The sequence below is a fragment of the Neovison vison genome, chromosome 3, assembly GCF_020171115.1.
Source record: "Neovison vison isolate M4711 chromosome 3, ASM_NN_V1, whole genome shotgun sequence".
In the NCBI taxonomy this organism is placed as follows: Eukaryota; Metazoa; Chordata; class Mammalia; order Carnivora; family Mustelidae; genus Neogale; species Neogale vison.
The window spans coordinates 29,227,266-29,241,170 of NC_058093.1; the positions used below are offsets into that span (position 1 = coordinate 29,227,266).

At 48.3% G+C, this 13,905-nt stretch overlaps 1 protein-coding gene across 1 annotated transcript; it reads left to right on the forward strand.

Annotated features, from left to right (window-relative positions):
* Positions 1 to 937: 937 nt before the first annotated feature.
* Positions 938 to 2,104, forward strand: CDK5R2 (cyclin dependent kinase 5 regulatory subunit 2). Its single transcript, XM_044241614.1, has one exon. The coding sequence runs from the start codon at positions 938 to 940 to the stop codon at positions 2,048 to 2,050; it is 1,113 nt and encodes a 370-aa protein (XP_044097549.1). The 3' UTR covers positions 2,051 to 2,104.
* The last annotated feature ends 11,801 nt before the right edge of the window (positions 2,105 to 13,905 follow it).

A 13,905-nucleotide genomic window follows, 5' to 3' on the forward strand; every position in this document is an offset into this window, starting at 1 on the left:
CAGGGACCAGAGACTATGGCGTCCCCCCACACACCGAGCTACAGAGAACCAGGTCAGCAAACGGCAGGCTGGGGCATCTAGCTGAGGGTCTGACCGCCCCCAAAGCAAAGGAGGGGACTTGTGATCTGCAGGTAGGTCCGCGCCCCACCGGGACCCCATCACAGGTAGAGCAAGAAGACACCTACTGAACTCCCCCACAAGCCCATCATGGTGGCCGCATGGAAGGAAGGGAGGAGAGGAGAGCTAAGAGATTGTAATCCACCTGTGGCCATATTGGAGAAGCCCAGAGAAGTTCGACCCCGCAGGTCGTGGGGCGCCCTGGGGAAGGCACTCACTGCCGATGCAGCCCCAGCACATAACCAAAAAGGGGGAGAGGCTGTTCCCATCGCTTCTCTGCCACCGCCATCCAATACATCAAAACAAGCTCACCCAGGGCCTTAGGATTTGCGGGGGCGAGGGAGGGGCGATGTGAGGGGGAGTGGGAGCCGTCAGACCCCTTTCCCCAGCTCTGACCCTGAGGAGGCCCTTGGAACCAGGGCCACCTCCTCCCCCTTTCCCCTTTTTGGGGAAAGGAAAGGACCGGAGACAGAGGGTGGGGGGTAGGGCGGGACTTGAGATTGGCATGCGAGCTTCTATTGGCCAGAGGAGCTGCCGGTCAGGAGGGCAACTCGAGTGAGGATTGGCTGCGTGAGGCGGGGCGCGGCGCGGCTAAAGACGGGGTCCAAGGGGTGGGGCTGACGCTGCAGCTGGCGCAGCTCAGACTCCGAGCAACCGCCGCGGAGCAGCCAAGCAACCACCTTCCCCTGCCCGTTCCCGCGCCCGGGCCGGGGCTAGGCCCCCCACCGCCGGGTCTCCGGGGGCTGCAGCTGAGGCGGCGGCGACACCGGCGCCGCCCGCGGTTCCCACCGGGGCCCGGGCGCCGGCCCCGCTCTGCAGGATGGGCACGGTGCTGTCTCTTTCCCCCGCCTCTTCGGCCAAGGGCCGGAGGCCCGGCGGGCTGCCCGAAGAGAAGAAGAAAGCGCCGCCCGCGGGGGACGAGGCGCTGGGGGGCTACGGGGCGCCGCCAGCAGGCAAGGGCGGCAAAGGCGAAAGCCGACTCAAGCGGCCGTCAGTGCTCATCTCCGCGCTTACCTGGAAGCGCCTGGTGGCCGCGTCCGCCAAGAAGAAGAAAGGCAGCAAGAAGGTGACGCCCAAGCCGGCGTCCACTGGCCCCGACCCCCTGGTCCAGCAACGCAACCGCGAGAACCTTCTCCGCAAGGGCCGGGACCCCCCAGACGGCGGCGGCGCCACCAAGCCACTGGCGGTGCCGGTGCCCACCGTGCCGGCGGCCGCCGCCACCTGCGAGCCGCCGTCGGGGGGCAGCGCGGCCGCCCCGCCGCCGGGTTCGGGCGGGGGAAAGCCGCCGCCGCCGCCACCCCCAGCCCCTCAAGCGGCACCGCCGGTGCCTGGCGGCTCGCCGCGGCGGGTCATCGTGCAGGCGTCCACCGGCGAGCTGCTGCGCTGCCTGGGCGATTTCGTGTGCCGACGCTGCTACCGCCTCAAGGAGCTGAGCCCGGGCGAGCTGGTGGGCTGGTTCCGCGGAGTGGACCGCTCGCTGCTGCTGCAGGGCTGGCAAGACCAGGCCTTCATTACGCCCGCCAACCTGGTGTTCGTGTACCTGCTGTGCCGCGAGTCGCTGCGCGGGGATGAGCTGGCGTCGGCCGCCGAGCTGCAGGCCGCCTTCCTCACCTGCCTCTACCTCGCCTACTCCTACATGGGCAACGAGATCTCATACCCGCTGAAGCCCTTCCTCGTGGAGCCTGACAAGGAGCGCTTCTGGCAACGCTGCCTGCGCCTCATCCAGCGGCTCAGCCCCCAGATGCTGCGGCTCAACGCCGACCCCCACTTCTTCACGCAGGTCTTTCAAGACCTCAAGAACGAGGGCGAGGCCGCCGCGGGCGCCGGGGGTCCACCCAGCGGGGGGGCGCCCGCGGCCCCCGCCTCCTCCTCGGCCGCCAGGGACAGCTGCGCGACCGGAGCCAAGCACTGGACTATGAACCTGGACCGCTAGGGATTCCCAAGGGCCGCGCCCGCACCCCGCCCCAGCCCCTGACACGCACTCGGAGCCCCCGGGACCATCAAGCCGCTGCCGCTGTTACCGCCGCTCCGTGCCGTGGCCGGAGGAGGAGCCGCCCCTGTCCCGCAGGGGAAGGTGGAGGCCAGGACGCCAGAGGCCGCGGCTCTGGATTTGCTGGGCGCAGGGTGGGGGTGGGGGATGAGCGCGGGAGGGGGACCCCCAACCTCACCCTTTCTGTCTGCCTGTGCCCCCATCTCTCCAATTCTACCCGGGTCTCCTCCTTCCCTTCCGTGTGTGTCTGTAAATCCATCTCCCTCGATTTTGACCGTTTCCTCGCCTCCTTCCTGTATCTTCATCTTTCTTCTGTCTGCCTTCACATCTCCCTCTCTGCCTTTCCATTTTCCGTACCCTTGGTGTGTATTTCCGTCTCCATCTTACCCCCTATCCGACTATCATTGCCCCCCCTTTCCCCTTTCTCTTTCTGCACCCGTGTCCCCATCTCCCCTTCTCGTTCTCTTTTCCTTGCTTCTGACATGTGTCACCATCTTCCCTCCTGTCTGCTCACCCCCACCCCCCCGCCTATGTCAGCTTGCATTTCTTCCCCCTCCTGAGCACCCCATATCCCCTTTCCCAGACCAAAGGGAATATCAATTCTTGATTTGGACTGACTTTGGTGCGGGGAGAAACTGCAGCCCCAGAAGCCCAGACAACAACCAGGATGGTCCTTCGCCCCACCCCCACCTCCTGTCCCTACCTTTTCCAACGTGTTGCATGCCGGGAGTTGGGGGGGGGAGGGAGATGCCGGCTTCAGGAGGCCGAGGTTTGGGAGCAAAATCAACCTAGGAGGCCATCCCGGCGGCGACGGCGCCTCAGCGGAAGGGCGGGAGGAGACAGAAACTCTTCTTACTCTGGGGGAGGGGTACCCCTCTTCCGTATCTTTGGGTGTTTTTGTTCCTCCCCTTTTAATTTATTTGGTTGTTTCCAGAGGGAGGGGGGAGGGTGGGTGTTGGGCCGGGAGCTGTCTGAGGTGCTGATTTGAGGCCGGACCGGAATCTTCCCGGGAAGGTACCAGGGACTGGGTTGGGCCTGGTGCCGTGTCCAAGGTGCCAATGATGCGGGCCGACGGCGCGGGCTGCACTGTCTGTCTGTCCGTCTGTCCCGGAGAGAACTATAAAGCGCTGGAAGCGCCTGCAGATGGTTTTGCGCCAGCCTTTCTTTGGGCCCCGGGAGGGAGGGAGTGGAACAGTCACAGGGCAGGAGGACCCCCACGGGTCTACTGGGGAGGATGGGTCCCTGAGAACTGCCACTCTTTACGTATCCCATCCTCACATTGGCTTCCATTTTACAGAGACTTAAGTAGCCAAAGGTTGAGGCCTGATGATAAAGCTGAATCCATCTTGTCTCACCTAACTCTTCATTAACGCCCAGGCCATTTAGGGATTGAATAATGAAGACAGCAAAAGTTATACCCTTTACAAAGTAGACCGTTGAGGTAGAACTAGCTAGTTACGATAGCTGCTTTTCTCTTCCTCCATCTCTCCCTGCTATATATACTGTCTAGAGTCTAGTGAGGCCTGACCAAGTCTGTGCTCACCACTCTCAGGTGGGGCCTGACACACACACACTCAGCTCCACACCCCTCCTCCAATTCCCTTGGTTGTTTCAAGGCCATTTTAGTCACCCGCCTACCCAGGATAGCCTTGGGAAGTCCAACCCTGCTTAAGGTTCAGGCCTGGCCCTTTATCCCCAGGGAGGCTAGGACACAGACAGCCTGGGAGACAGGTGCCTTTCTTAGGGGTTGAAAGAAGAGAACTAAGCTCTTTAGCCTGAGACTCCTGTCCCGATGCCTTCTTAGCCACGTGGCTAAGCGCCCCCATTCAGTTTCATTGGCCCATGAGGCCTGGCTCCAGCAGAGTGCTGGCGTCTCTGGCGTCCCTAGTTGCAGCTAGACCTCGAGGATGAGGAGTCAGAACCCCGCGAGGCGCGGGAGACTAGGCACTGGTTCGCTGTCCGTGGTGCTGACTGGCGCGCTGTGGGCAGGGTGGGGCTTGTAGGGGCAGGAGGAGTTGCAGGCTCGGCTTCAACTAGATTTTCCGAATAATTTGAAAGTAGGTTGTGATCTCTTCTGGTGGTGAATTACAGGAGTCTGGCCCGAGAACCCAAGAATACCGGCTTCCCTTTGCCCTCCTAACAGGACAGACCGCGACTCTACCCTGATCTCGGCCCAGCGCCCTTGCACCCGGCCTGGAGCCGGAAATCCCGAGCCCAGATTTGTGAATCGAATTCCGGGGGGGAGGGGGGAAGGAAGGGGAGAGTTGGCGGAAGGGAAGGCGGGAGCAGCCACCCATTGGCTGGAATTTGGCGCAGTCAGCGCGGTGCCGTCATCTTTCTGGGTTTGGGAGGAGGGAGGGAGGAGCACTTGGGTCACCCCGCGGCTGTCGCCATAGTAACCAGACTGAGCGGGCGGGGCCACCTTTCCACTCTCCCCACTCTAGCGGAGGAAACAATCCTAGGCTGCTTTATTTGGAACTAGTTAGCAAGACTCCTTTATTAGAACTTCTGCGTTAGAAGAGTCTAAGGTGGGTGGGGAAGAGAAACCAGAGAGCCTACCGAGACCCCCAAACGTCCTGCTCTTGGTGGGATCACTAGGTACTGCCCCTGAATCCATAGACACAACATCCTCCCTTTCCCACACACACACACACACACACACACACACACACTAAGAACCTGTGGTCTGGCACTTGGAGACTTAGAATGAGAAAAAAGTCTCAGTGCGTGGTGTCAAAATAAATCTCACTTTCCTTGCCATGCCCCAAAGCATGAACACTGCCACAATCCGATTAGGGGGTAAAGGACTGGAGAAGGATCAGCATGGAGGAGGAATACATGGAAGAATTAGCCTGCTGGGTCAAACCTGTTCAGACTTCTGTTTTCTAAGGGAGGGGTGGTCACATGGAGAAAGGCTCAGTCTTCTCAGAAGGCAAGGTGAGAAAGGAGAAAGTGCAGAAACAGAGTAAGGTGCCTTCTCTTTACTGCCCAGAAGTGAACCTCAGGAAAGTGAGTCCAGGCTGAGGAGGGTAGTAGTGAAGAGGGCTCAGAGCTCTAGAAAGAGCCCAACCTGGGTGAGGGGTCGACTAGGAAAGAATGGAGATGGAGAACAGGATGCAGAAACCCAGCTGGAGCCATGACTCAGCACTTCCCCCTGGCAAAGGACTACTGGAGTGACTGACTCTCCCAGCACTGGAGCAACAGAGAGGGGAGGGAAGCAGGAAAGCGAATGTGTGGTTAAACAGTGATCTGACCATTTGTTTCGTGGATACAACCAAAGACATACATTTTAACTCAGAAAGCAGGTACATATACATTTATACTGATGAAGGCTTCTTCAGACATAACATGTACACATCGCCACTGCCTACTTCTCTGCCCCTCTTCCTGGAGCAGAGGACATTCCGTCCGGAGAGCTATGCTTTCCTGTCCCTGGAATACCTTGGTATTTAATGGGAAAGGAGAAATGAAAAAATAAAAACAAATCGCAGACTTGGGGGTGGGGGCATTTGTTGTCATGGTAACTGCTTTGCCTGCCAGACAGAGTACCCAGCAACCAGTGCATCTGGCAATAACTAAGGGGACATCCTGTGGCCTCAGCCTATGGGGACTCTGCCTTAGGCCCCCAGATGCGCATCTCTGGAAGATTTTGACAACAGAGGCTGTCACAGCAACCCCTCTGGCCACGCCACCATGACCAAGACAGGTGACAGCTAGGTATGGAGGGCTGACCATCTTCATAGCTCCACTTTAAGTGGTGCTCCTGATTCCTTTATACATGATTAAACAAAATTTGCTGTCAGTGACCCTAAGACAGCACGTAAATGCGGGGTAGGAAAATTGCTTCAGTTTGGTGATGAAAAATTGGGTGTGAAATAGGAAAATAGGGATAGTCTCAGGATTCAATACTTTAGTTGACCTTAGTTTAATACATTGTTGAGATTTGGACTCAGTCTCTCTGTTGCACTTACAGGCTGCAACCGCCACACCCCTATTTTTTTGTTTTTCTTTCCTCTATCTTAGGTTTAACCTCTTAGTATCTGGATTAAAATCCCCCCAATCTAGCTTGAATTTATTCCCCCAATCTAGCTTGAACTTTCAAGGGTTCCCCCCACCCCGGATTTTTCCCACTATTTCTTTAGTAGTTAGCTGCTACTAATGTCTCTTTCTATTTAGAGGTATTGCCTACAGTAGTTATTCCCTTTTCTTAAGATTCCCTTACCCCATTTCTTTACACCCCATGGTCATAGTCCACTGTGATTGATATTTAGCTTCTTGTCCATAAATCATAAAATTAGCTTCTCTGTGTGCATTTTTATATATGACTACCTAAAAGGAAAGAGGGTTTATCATCCATTCCATTAATCTTTCAACATTTTACTCCTTTTTTTAAAAAAAGATTTTATTTATTTATTTGACAGAGATCACAAGTAGGCAGAGAGGCAGGCAGAGAGAGAGGAGGAAGCAGGCTCCCCATTGAGCAGAGAGCCCGATGCGGGGCTCAATCCCAGAACCCTGGGATCATGACCTGAGCCGAAGGCAGAGGCCTTAACCCGCTGAGCCACCCAGGTGCCCCTCAACATTTTACTCCTTAAAAAAATTACATGTGATCTCAGAAAAACATAGAATATCAAGTAAAGCATAAGAAAGAAGAGTAATGATGGAGGGTTTGCCCAACCAGATACTTAAATGTATTATAGAACTAAGGTAGTTAACATATATGGCACTGACTTAGGAATAGACAACAGAATAGATATTACAAAGCTAAACTCTGGCATACATAGGAATGTAATATATGGTAAAGGCACCATTTCAAATCCATTAGGAAATATGGATTAGTCAGCACATGATTTTGTACAACTGGGTAGTCATTCATATGAACAAAAAAGGTCAATTATTCCTCATTCTTTACCACCAAAATAAATTCCAGATTGTTGTTTTTCAATGTAAAGAAAAAAGCTATAAAATCCTTAGAAGAGGAGACAGTTTCTTTCTCTCTCTCTTTTTTTTTTTTAAGATTTTATTTCTTGATTCTAGAGAAAGAGAGCACAACTGGCAGGGGAGGAGGGCTGCCGGAGGGAGAATCAGGCTCCGCACTGAGCAAGGAGCCTGATGCTGGACTCGATCCCAGGACAGGACTCCATCCTAGGACTCTGGGATCATGACCCAAGCCAAAGACAGATGCTTAACTGACTGAGCCACCCAGGACCCCCAAAGAAGAGGAGACAGTTTAAAAGTACCTACTAAAAATTTAGATTCATACCTTTGTATTCATGAATTCTGATTTCTAGTATTGACCTTGGAGAAATACTTGAATATGTGCACATAAAGATATGATAAAGATATTTTTATTGTGTTATTGTTTGGAGAGAGATAAATTAGAATGACATAAATATTCACCAGTACATTAGGGGTTAAATAAGCTTTGATACAGCCAAATTACTGAATACTATATTATTCAGTTAAAAAAAATGATTTAGACTAGATGTACTGAGGAAAGACCTACAAAACATATAGTATCATTGAAAGTTGCATAACAATATGTATAGTACAATATAATTTATGCAAAGCAAGACAAAACTAAACCTTAATTTGTGTGTGTGTATGTGTGTGTGTAATAGAAGTTGAGAAAGATATACATCACTCTTAATAAATGCTTCTGGAAGAACTGGGATTGATTTTGTCCAGAGGACACTCACCTTATCTGTGGCATTTAATTTTTATAATAAAAATGTATTAGTATGTTGTTTGCATAATTAGAAAGTAGTAGTTAATATATGGTAATAGTCAAATATTAAATAAAAATATTTAGAGAAAACAAGAATTATTTGTTAGTATTATTAATAGTGCATCTTGGGTTGGGTGCTGAACATTTTTTTTTGGCATAAACCTTGAAGGGAAAGATTGATTCATCTGATTCATCTCCATGAATCTGATTCATAGATTCATCTCCATTTCAGCTTTTGAATGTTGGAGAAATAGAGAAAGAGCAACCGCAAATAAGATTAAAAGACAAGTGGCAAGCTGAGAGAACATATTTGTAGCAAAACTTATTTTCAGTAGAAAATTAATCAAAACTATGTAGATGTCATTCATGTCAAAAATGTAAGTAATTAATAAACGCATAGAAAGAGACTTCACCATTGACCAGGAAATTCAAGTCAAAAGAGTAATGGGAGATTCCTTGTCTTATATTGACAAAGATTATAGAAATGGAAAATGCCAACCATGATAAGAACATGAGATGTGGAAGCCTGGGAGGCTCAGTTGGTTGAGTGACTGCTTCGGCTCAGGTCATGATCCTTGAGTCCTGGGACTTAGTCCCACACTGGGCTCCCTGCTCAGTGGAAAGTCTGCTTCTTCTTCTGACCCTCCCCACCTTGTACTCTCTCTCTCAAATAAATACATAAAAATCCTTTAAAAAAAAAGAGGAGATGTGCACTTTCTCATACTGGGAGATTATATATAGATATAGATATAGATATAGATATATCTATAGATATATATATAGACACACACACATATATGTATATATATGTATTAGTTCAGTCTTTTTGGAGAACTGCTTGGCTAGGGATCAAAATGTGAAAGGCAGAGTGCCCTTTGACCCAGCTTCACATTTCCAGAAATTTGCCCTAAGATAATAAGTGGAAAAGGACATAAGGGTGTTTATTGTAACATTGTATATAATAATAAAAAAATTGGATGTAACAGTAGGAGATTAAGTAAATTACAATAAATCGATATTTGTTGGGATATTATGGGCCATTAAAAATGACACATCAATCTATATTTGTTGATATGAAAAATGACCACGATAAAGTGAAAATATCTGGTTAAAAACAATATAATATATTCCCATTTGTGTAAGAGGGAGAGAGAGAGAGAGAAATCTTTAAATAGCTGCCCTCTTCATGTCATTCAGATCTTGGCTTAATAGCCACCTCTTCTTGATGAATTCATCTCAGCCTGCCCCATAGTCACCTTCCCTCTTACCCCTGATTTATTTTCTTCACAGCATTTGTCCCCCCAATTATTTTTTGTTGCTTATTTATTTTGTATCCTCCCAATAAAATGTCTGTCTTGTTCACTGCTAGATTCTCTGTACCTAGCATAGTGCTGGGCACACAGTAGGCAGCCAATAGATCTGCACGGAATGATTCTGCATGTGTGTGTCTGTATGTGTGCATGTGTGCAGCAATAGACACTTTTAAGATGTTTACTGAAATATTAGTGTTGCTCTCCCTAAGTGGTGGGAATTTTAAATGATCAGTTTTACTGTCTTCTTAGTATTTTTCTAAGTTTCCTAGTTTGTTTCAATGAATATTATTATTATTCCCTTAAAAAGGAAGGAAAATCATGAAGGAAGAAAAAGAGGAACAGAGAAATAAGGGAGAGAAGGTAGGAGGGAAGGAAGGAAGGAAAGAAGGAAGGAAGGAGGGAAGGAAGGAATTGGAAGGAAGGTAGCAGGGAGGAAAGGATGGAGGATGGAAGGAAGGGAAAAAGTGAGGCTGGGCAGTGGCTGACCAGCCCTACCCCGCCTCTCTCACACATCTCCAGAGTCTCTTCACTCCCTTCCCTCTCCTCAAACTCTTTCCAAATCCTGAGAATTTAAGAACGTCCTATGCTGGACAAGTAAAATTAGATACATATCTAGCACTGTGGGCACACAGGCAGCCCATTTGGTGATTGAACACACGTAGAGCGTGGATACACGCATACACACTCTAAACAAGGATCCTTCAAAGGCTCTTTAAAGAACACTCCTCTATCTTTGGCATAAACTCCATAGAAGACCCATTATCCCTTATTCAAATAATGAACTTAGGGGAAATTTTTCTCTTCACATGAACTTATTCACATCCTTTCTTTAAACAATGAAAACTAACACAGGGTCTGGCATTAAGTCAGGTCTCAATAAATGTGAAATAGTGACAGTTTCCATGTTTGTCTCTGGTTGTCAGCAAGTATACAAGTATACTTTCATTCTTTAATCTATTTTGGAATTTATTTCTATATCTTATATTATAGAAATATGTTATATATTATAACATATATATTATAGAAATATGTTATATTTCCATATGTGTTTTCCCAAATGAATAATGAGTTATGCCAACCTTTGAACAGTTTTCTTTTCCCTATAGTGAATGCGAGCTTTATCTTTTATGAAATTCCCACATATACATGGGTCTGTTTCAAAGCTCTACTCAGTTCTGTTGGTCTACCTAGCTCTTCTATGCCAAACCACATCTTTAATAACTGCAGCTTTGCTGTATGCTCATTGTTCTTGTGCTAAAATTGTCTAGGCTGTTCTTAAACATAGTCTGGAAGAACTTTAGAACCAAGCCTGTCAGGGACTGTATTACTCTTGGAGACCAACTTGGACAGATTTAACATTTTGCAATATTGAGTCATTCTATCCAGGAACAGGCTAAGTGTTCCTTTCATTCAGGTCTTCTTTTATATTCCTCAGTGGAGCTTAGTCGTTTTCCTCATTTAGATGTTTCCATGTTTTCATTAGGTTTTCTAGGAACATCTTTTATTGCTGTTGTAAATCTAGTATTCTCAATGATTTCCCTTATTTTCATAGAGTTATAGGATAACCATATGTTTTTGTATGTTAATCTTATATGTTACTGGATATACAAGTTTCATTAGTTTCATGTTCATTTGGATCTGTTGGCAGCCATACTGTCTGCAAACAAGGACATTTTAATATCTTCCTTTCCAAGATTTGCATACAAAATATATCTTTTCTTGTCTTTGCATTGACTAGGACCTTTAGCAGAATGTCCAGCAGTGGCAGGGGTAAGGTTAGAAGGGGTAAAACAGATTTGCCTTGTCCTTAACTTAGGGGAATATTTCTCATATTTAACCAACTGCTTTTTTATTGTCTTTTAAAACTGAATATTCCATTTTGTGTATATTACTATATAAGTAAGTCATCTCAAATAATTTTTTGGAAGTTGATAAATCCTTAATCAAAATAATTATTCAAATTGCCTGTTCTGAGGCATGTTGGCCTACATGGTCCTGGGCATGTGCAGTCTGACGGTGAAGGATGGAGTGGCTGAATTTTTTCCTTTGCTACTCCTCCTCCCCCACTCTCCCCTAACATGTAAAGGCAGTGTGATGTGATGCACAGAATAAAATTCTGGGAATCAGAGGTTTGAGTCCCTATCTGATCATTAATTTAAGTTATTCAACCTCTCTGACTTTGGTTTTCTCATCTATCAGATGGAAACAAGGATTTCAGATGTGTTGTGGCTCAACAGGCCTGACAATATTATTGTTCTTGGGGTAACAGCCATTGCTATGGTAATCAGCATTATTAATAAACATTGACAGAGAGAATACGGGACCAAGACACAGTCCAGATTGGAGCCCAGGGCTGTTCTGACCAGCTCTGCTGGCTCCTGAGGCAGTGGGGAGCTCTGGAGACCTGGACCTCCCATGAGCTATCCATGACCTTGGTGACATGTGTTTACTCCTTGCTGCAGGCGAGGTTCCAGTGGGACCCACGTGCATCTCTCTAGAATGCCAGCCAAGGGACTTGCTTCAGCTGCTGGTATGTAGACATTTATGCCAAGCAGGCCCAGCCCAGCAGCATTCCTGAGTTGAGGCCTCTGGTCCACCAGGCCAGGTCCCTCTTGGGATTCTACACTCTAAGGAGCCCCTGGACCCAGGCTGGCTCTTGCCAGCAGGGAACCTTGCATCTATATTGTACCTGCATTGTGACCAGGGATGGGGGACAGGTGCATTTGGGGGCATCTTGGGACATTAGGCATGAAGAACTTTAAAACTGTAAGGATATAGAATTGGGTGCACACAAGCATGTGACAATGCCTGTCTTAACATCCATGCTTCAACATGTAATGGAAATATATTGAGATTTGCAGCAAATTTGGGCCACGCTATTTCCTCACGGTGGGACCTTGAGACTTTGCCCCCTCTCATAAAGGAATTAAAGAAGCTGTTGTAAGTATCGGGTGAAATCTTGTTTATGGGTGTGTCTTGTAAACTGTAACGTGCAGTTCACATAAGGTGATCCTGAGTTTTAGATGCATGGTCATGGAAGTGGTCATTGCATACAAGTGTGTGCAAGATGGATCCAGAACTTGTCTCTCTGCCTCTGTGTCAAAAGTAGAAAGCCAAGGGGAAAGGGGAAGTTATGGTGATCACAGGGAAAGAGGATGAGGTCCAGAGGTTGCTGTCAGACCACAGACCCTTCCCTGCTTTTCCCATTCATCTCCCCATCTGGTGTCACCTCAGATATCCCCATGCTGCAGGATAAAAAAGACAGCACAGCCTGAAGCCGCCCTGATAACTTCCTGCTGTGTTGCTAAGCAACATGTCCTCCTCTTCCAGAAAAAGGAACCTGATGTTCATGCTCAGGGTCTGGCCTTCCAGGCTCCTTCAACTACGCCTCCATCCCTTGATCTCTCAGAAACTCAAGGAAGGAGCTTCTCTGACTCATGGAAAGAGACTAAGGGTAGGTACACTTGGAGGAGGCAAGACTGGAGGATTGGAGGATGAGACTGGTGGGAGAGGGTTTGAGCTCACAGGGAAGCGCTGTGTTCTGAGCTGGTTGATGCTGGGGGTGGGGGTAACACTTGGGAAGCAACTCTCTGCACTAGACTCTTTAGGCACATGCTCTGTCCTTGCAGCAAACCGACAAGGTGGGCATAATCAGCATCTCCATTCTACAGATGAGGTCACTGAGTCTCAGAGAGAGCAAGTAGCCTTCTCTGTTCCAACGAGAGTACACAAAGGCTGGGTTTATATCCATGTCCATTTGGGTTCCTTCTACTCTATCATGTCATTTGAGATAAATTCAAAGGTCACAATTGGCCACAAGACTTCTGGTAGTCATTTCTCACTCTCTTTGTCTGGAACCCATGGTAAGTGCTGGATTTGGAACTTGTCCTGGGGTTGGGCTGGGGTTTGGGCGCAAGCTATAGTCTCACCACTTCCTGGGCCTCTCAGAATCTTAGGATCCGCTCATTCTTCCATGAGAGATGATAAGGGATGAAGGGGTGGGGAAAGGGGTGAGCTGGCTGCTGGGTTTGAATCATAACTCTAGCAACACTGTGACGCCAAGCAAGTTCTTTAACATTTTGTGCCTTAGTTTTCCTCATCTACAGAGTAGGAATGATATTAAAAGCAACTACAGAGGGTCATAAGGATTAAATGAACATAAAGATTTTTTTAAAAAAAATTTTTATTTATTTATTTGACAGACAGAGGTCATAACTAAGCAGAAAGGCAGGTGGGGGTGGGGAGAAGCAGGCTCCACGCTTAGCAGAGAGCCCGATGCGGGGGTTCGATCCCAGGACCCTGAGATCCTGACCTGAGCCGAAGGCAGAGGTTTAACCCACTGGGGTTAACCCACTGGGGTGCCGTCCAGGTACCTCAAACATAAAGATCTTTAAACAGTGCCTGGCACGTAAGTGTTCAATAAGTATTAGCCATTATTATTATTATTATTATTATTATTTCTATGAGGCTTCAGTGTATAAAGCTCTTTCACATCCTTAGTGGTTAAGAGAACTCACTGCTTCTGAAATGAGACTGGGTGCAGAGTCTGCTCTGCCCTTTTTCACTGTGGGATTTCAGGCTTAACCCCTCTGTGCCTCAGTTTCCACATCTATGAAGTGGGGGACATCATAATGTCTATTTCAGAGGATTGTTGTGAAGATTTGTGATTTGGATATCAGTTACAGTAATGTTAGTTGCTATAACAAGAAATCCTGCAAACTTCAGGGAATAGCATAATGCATGTTGATGGGTGACTT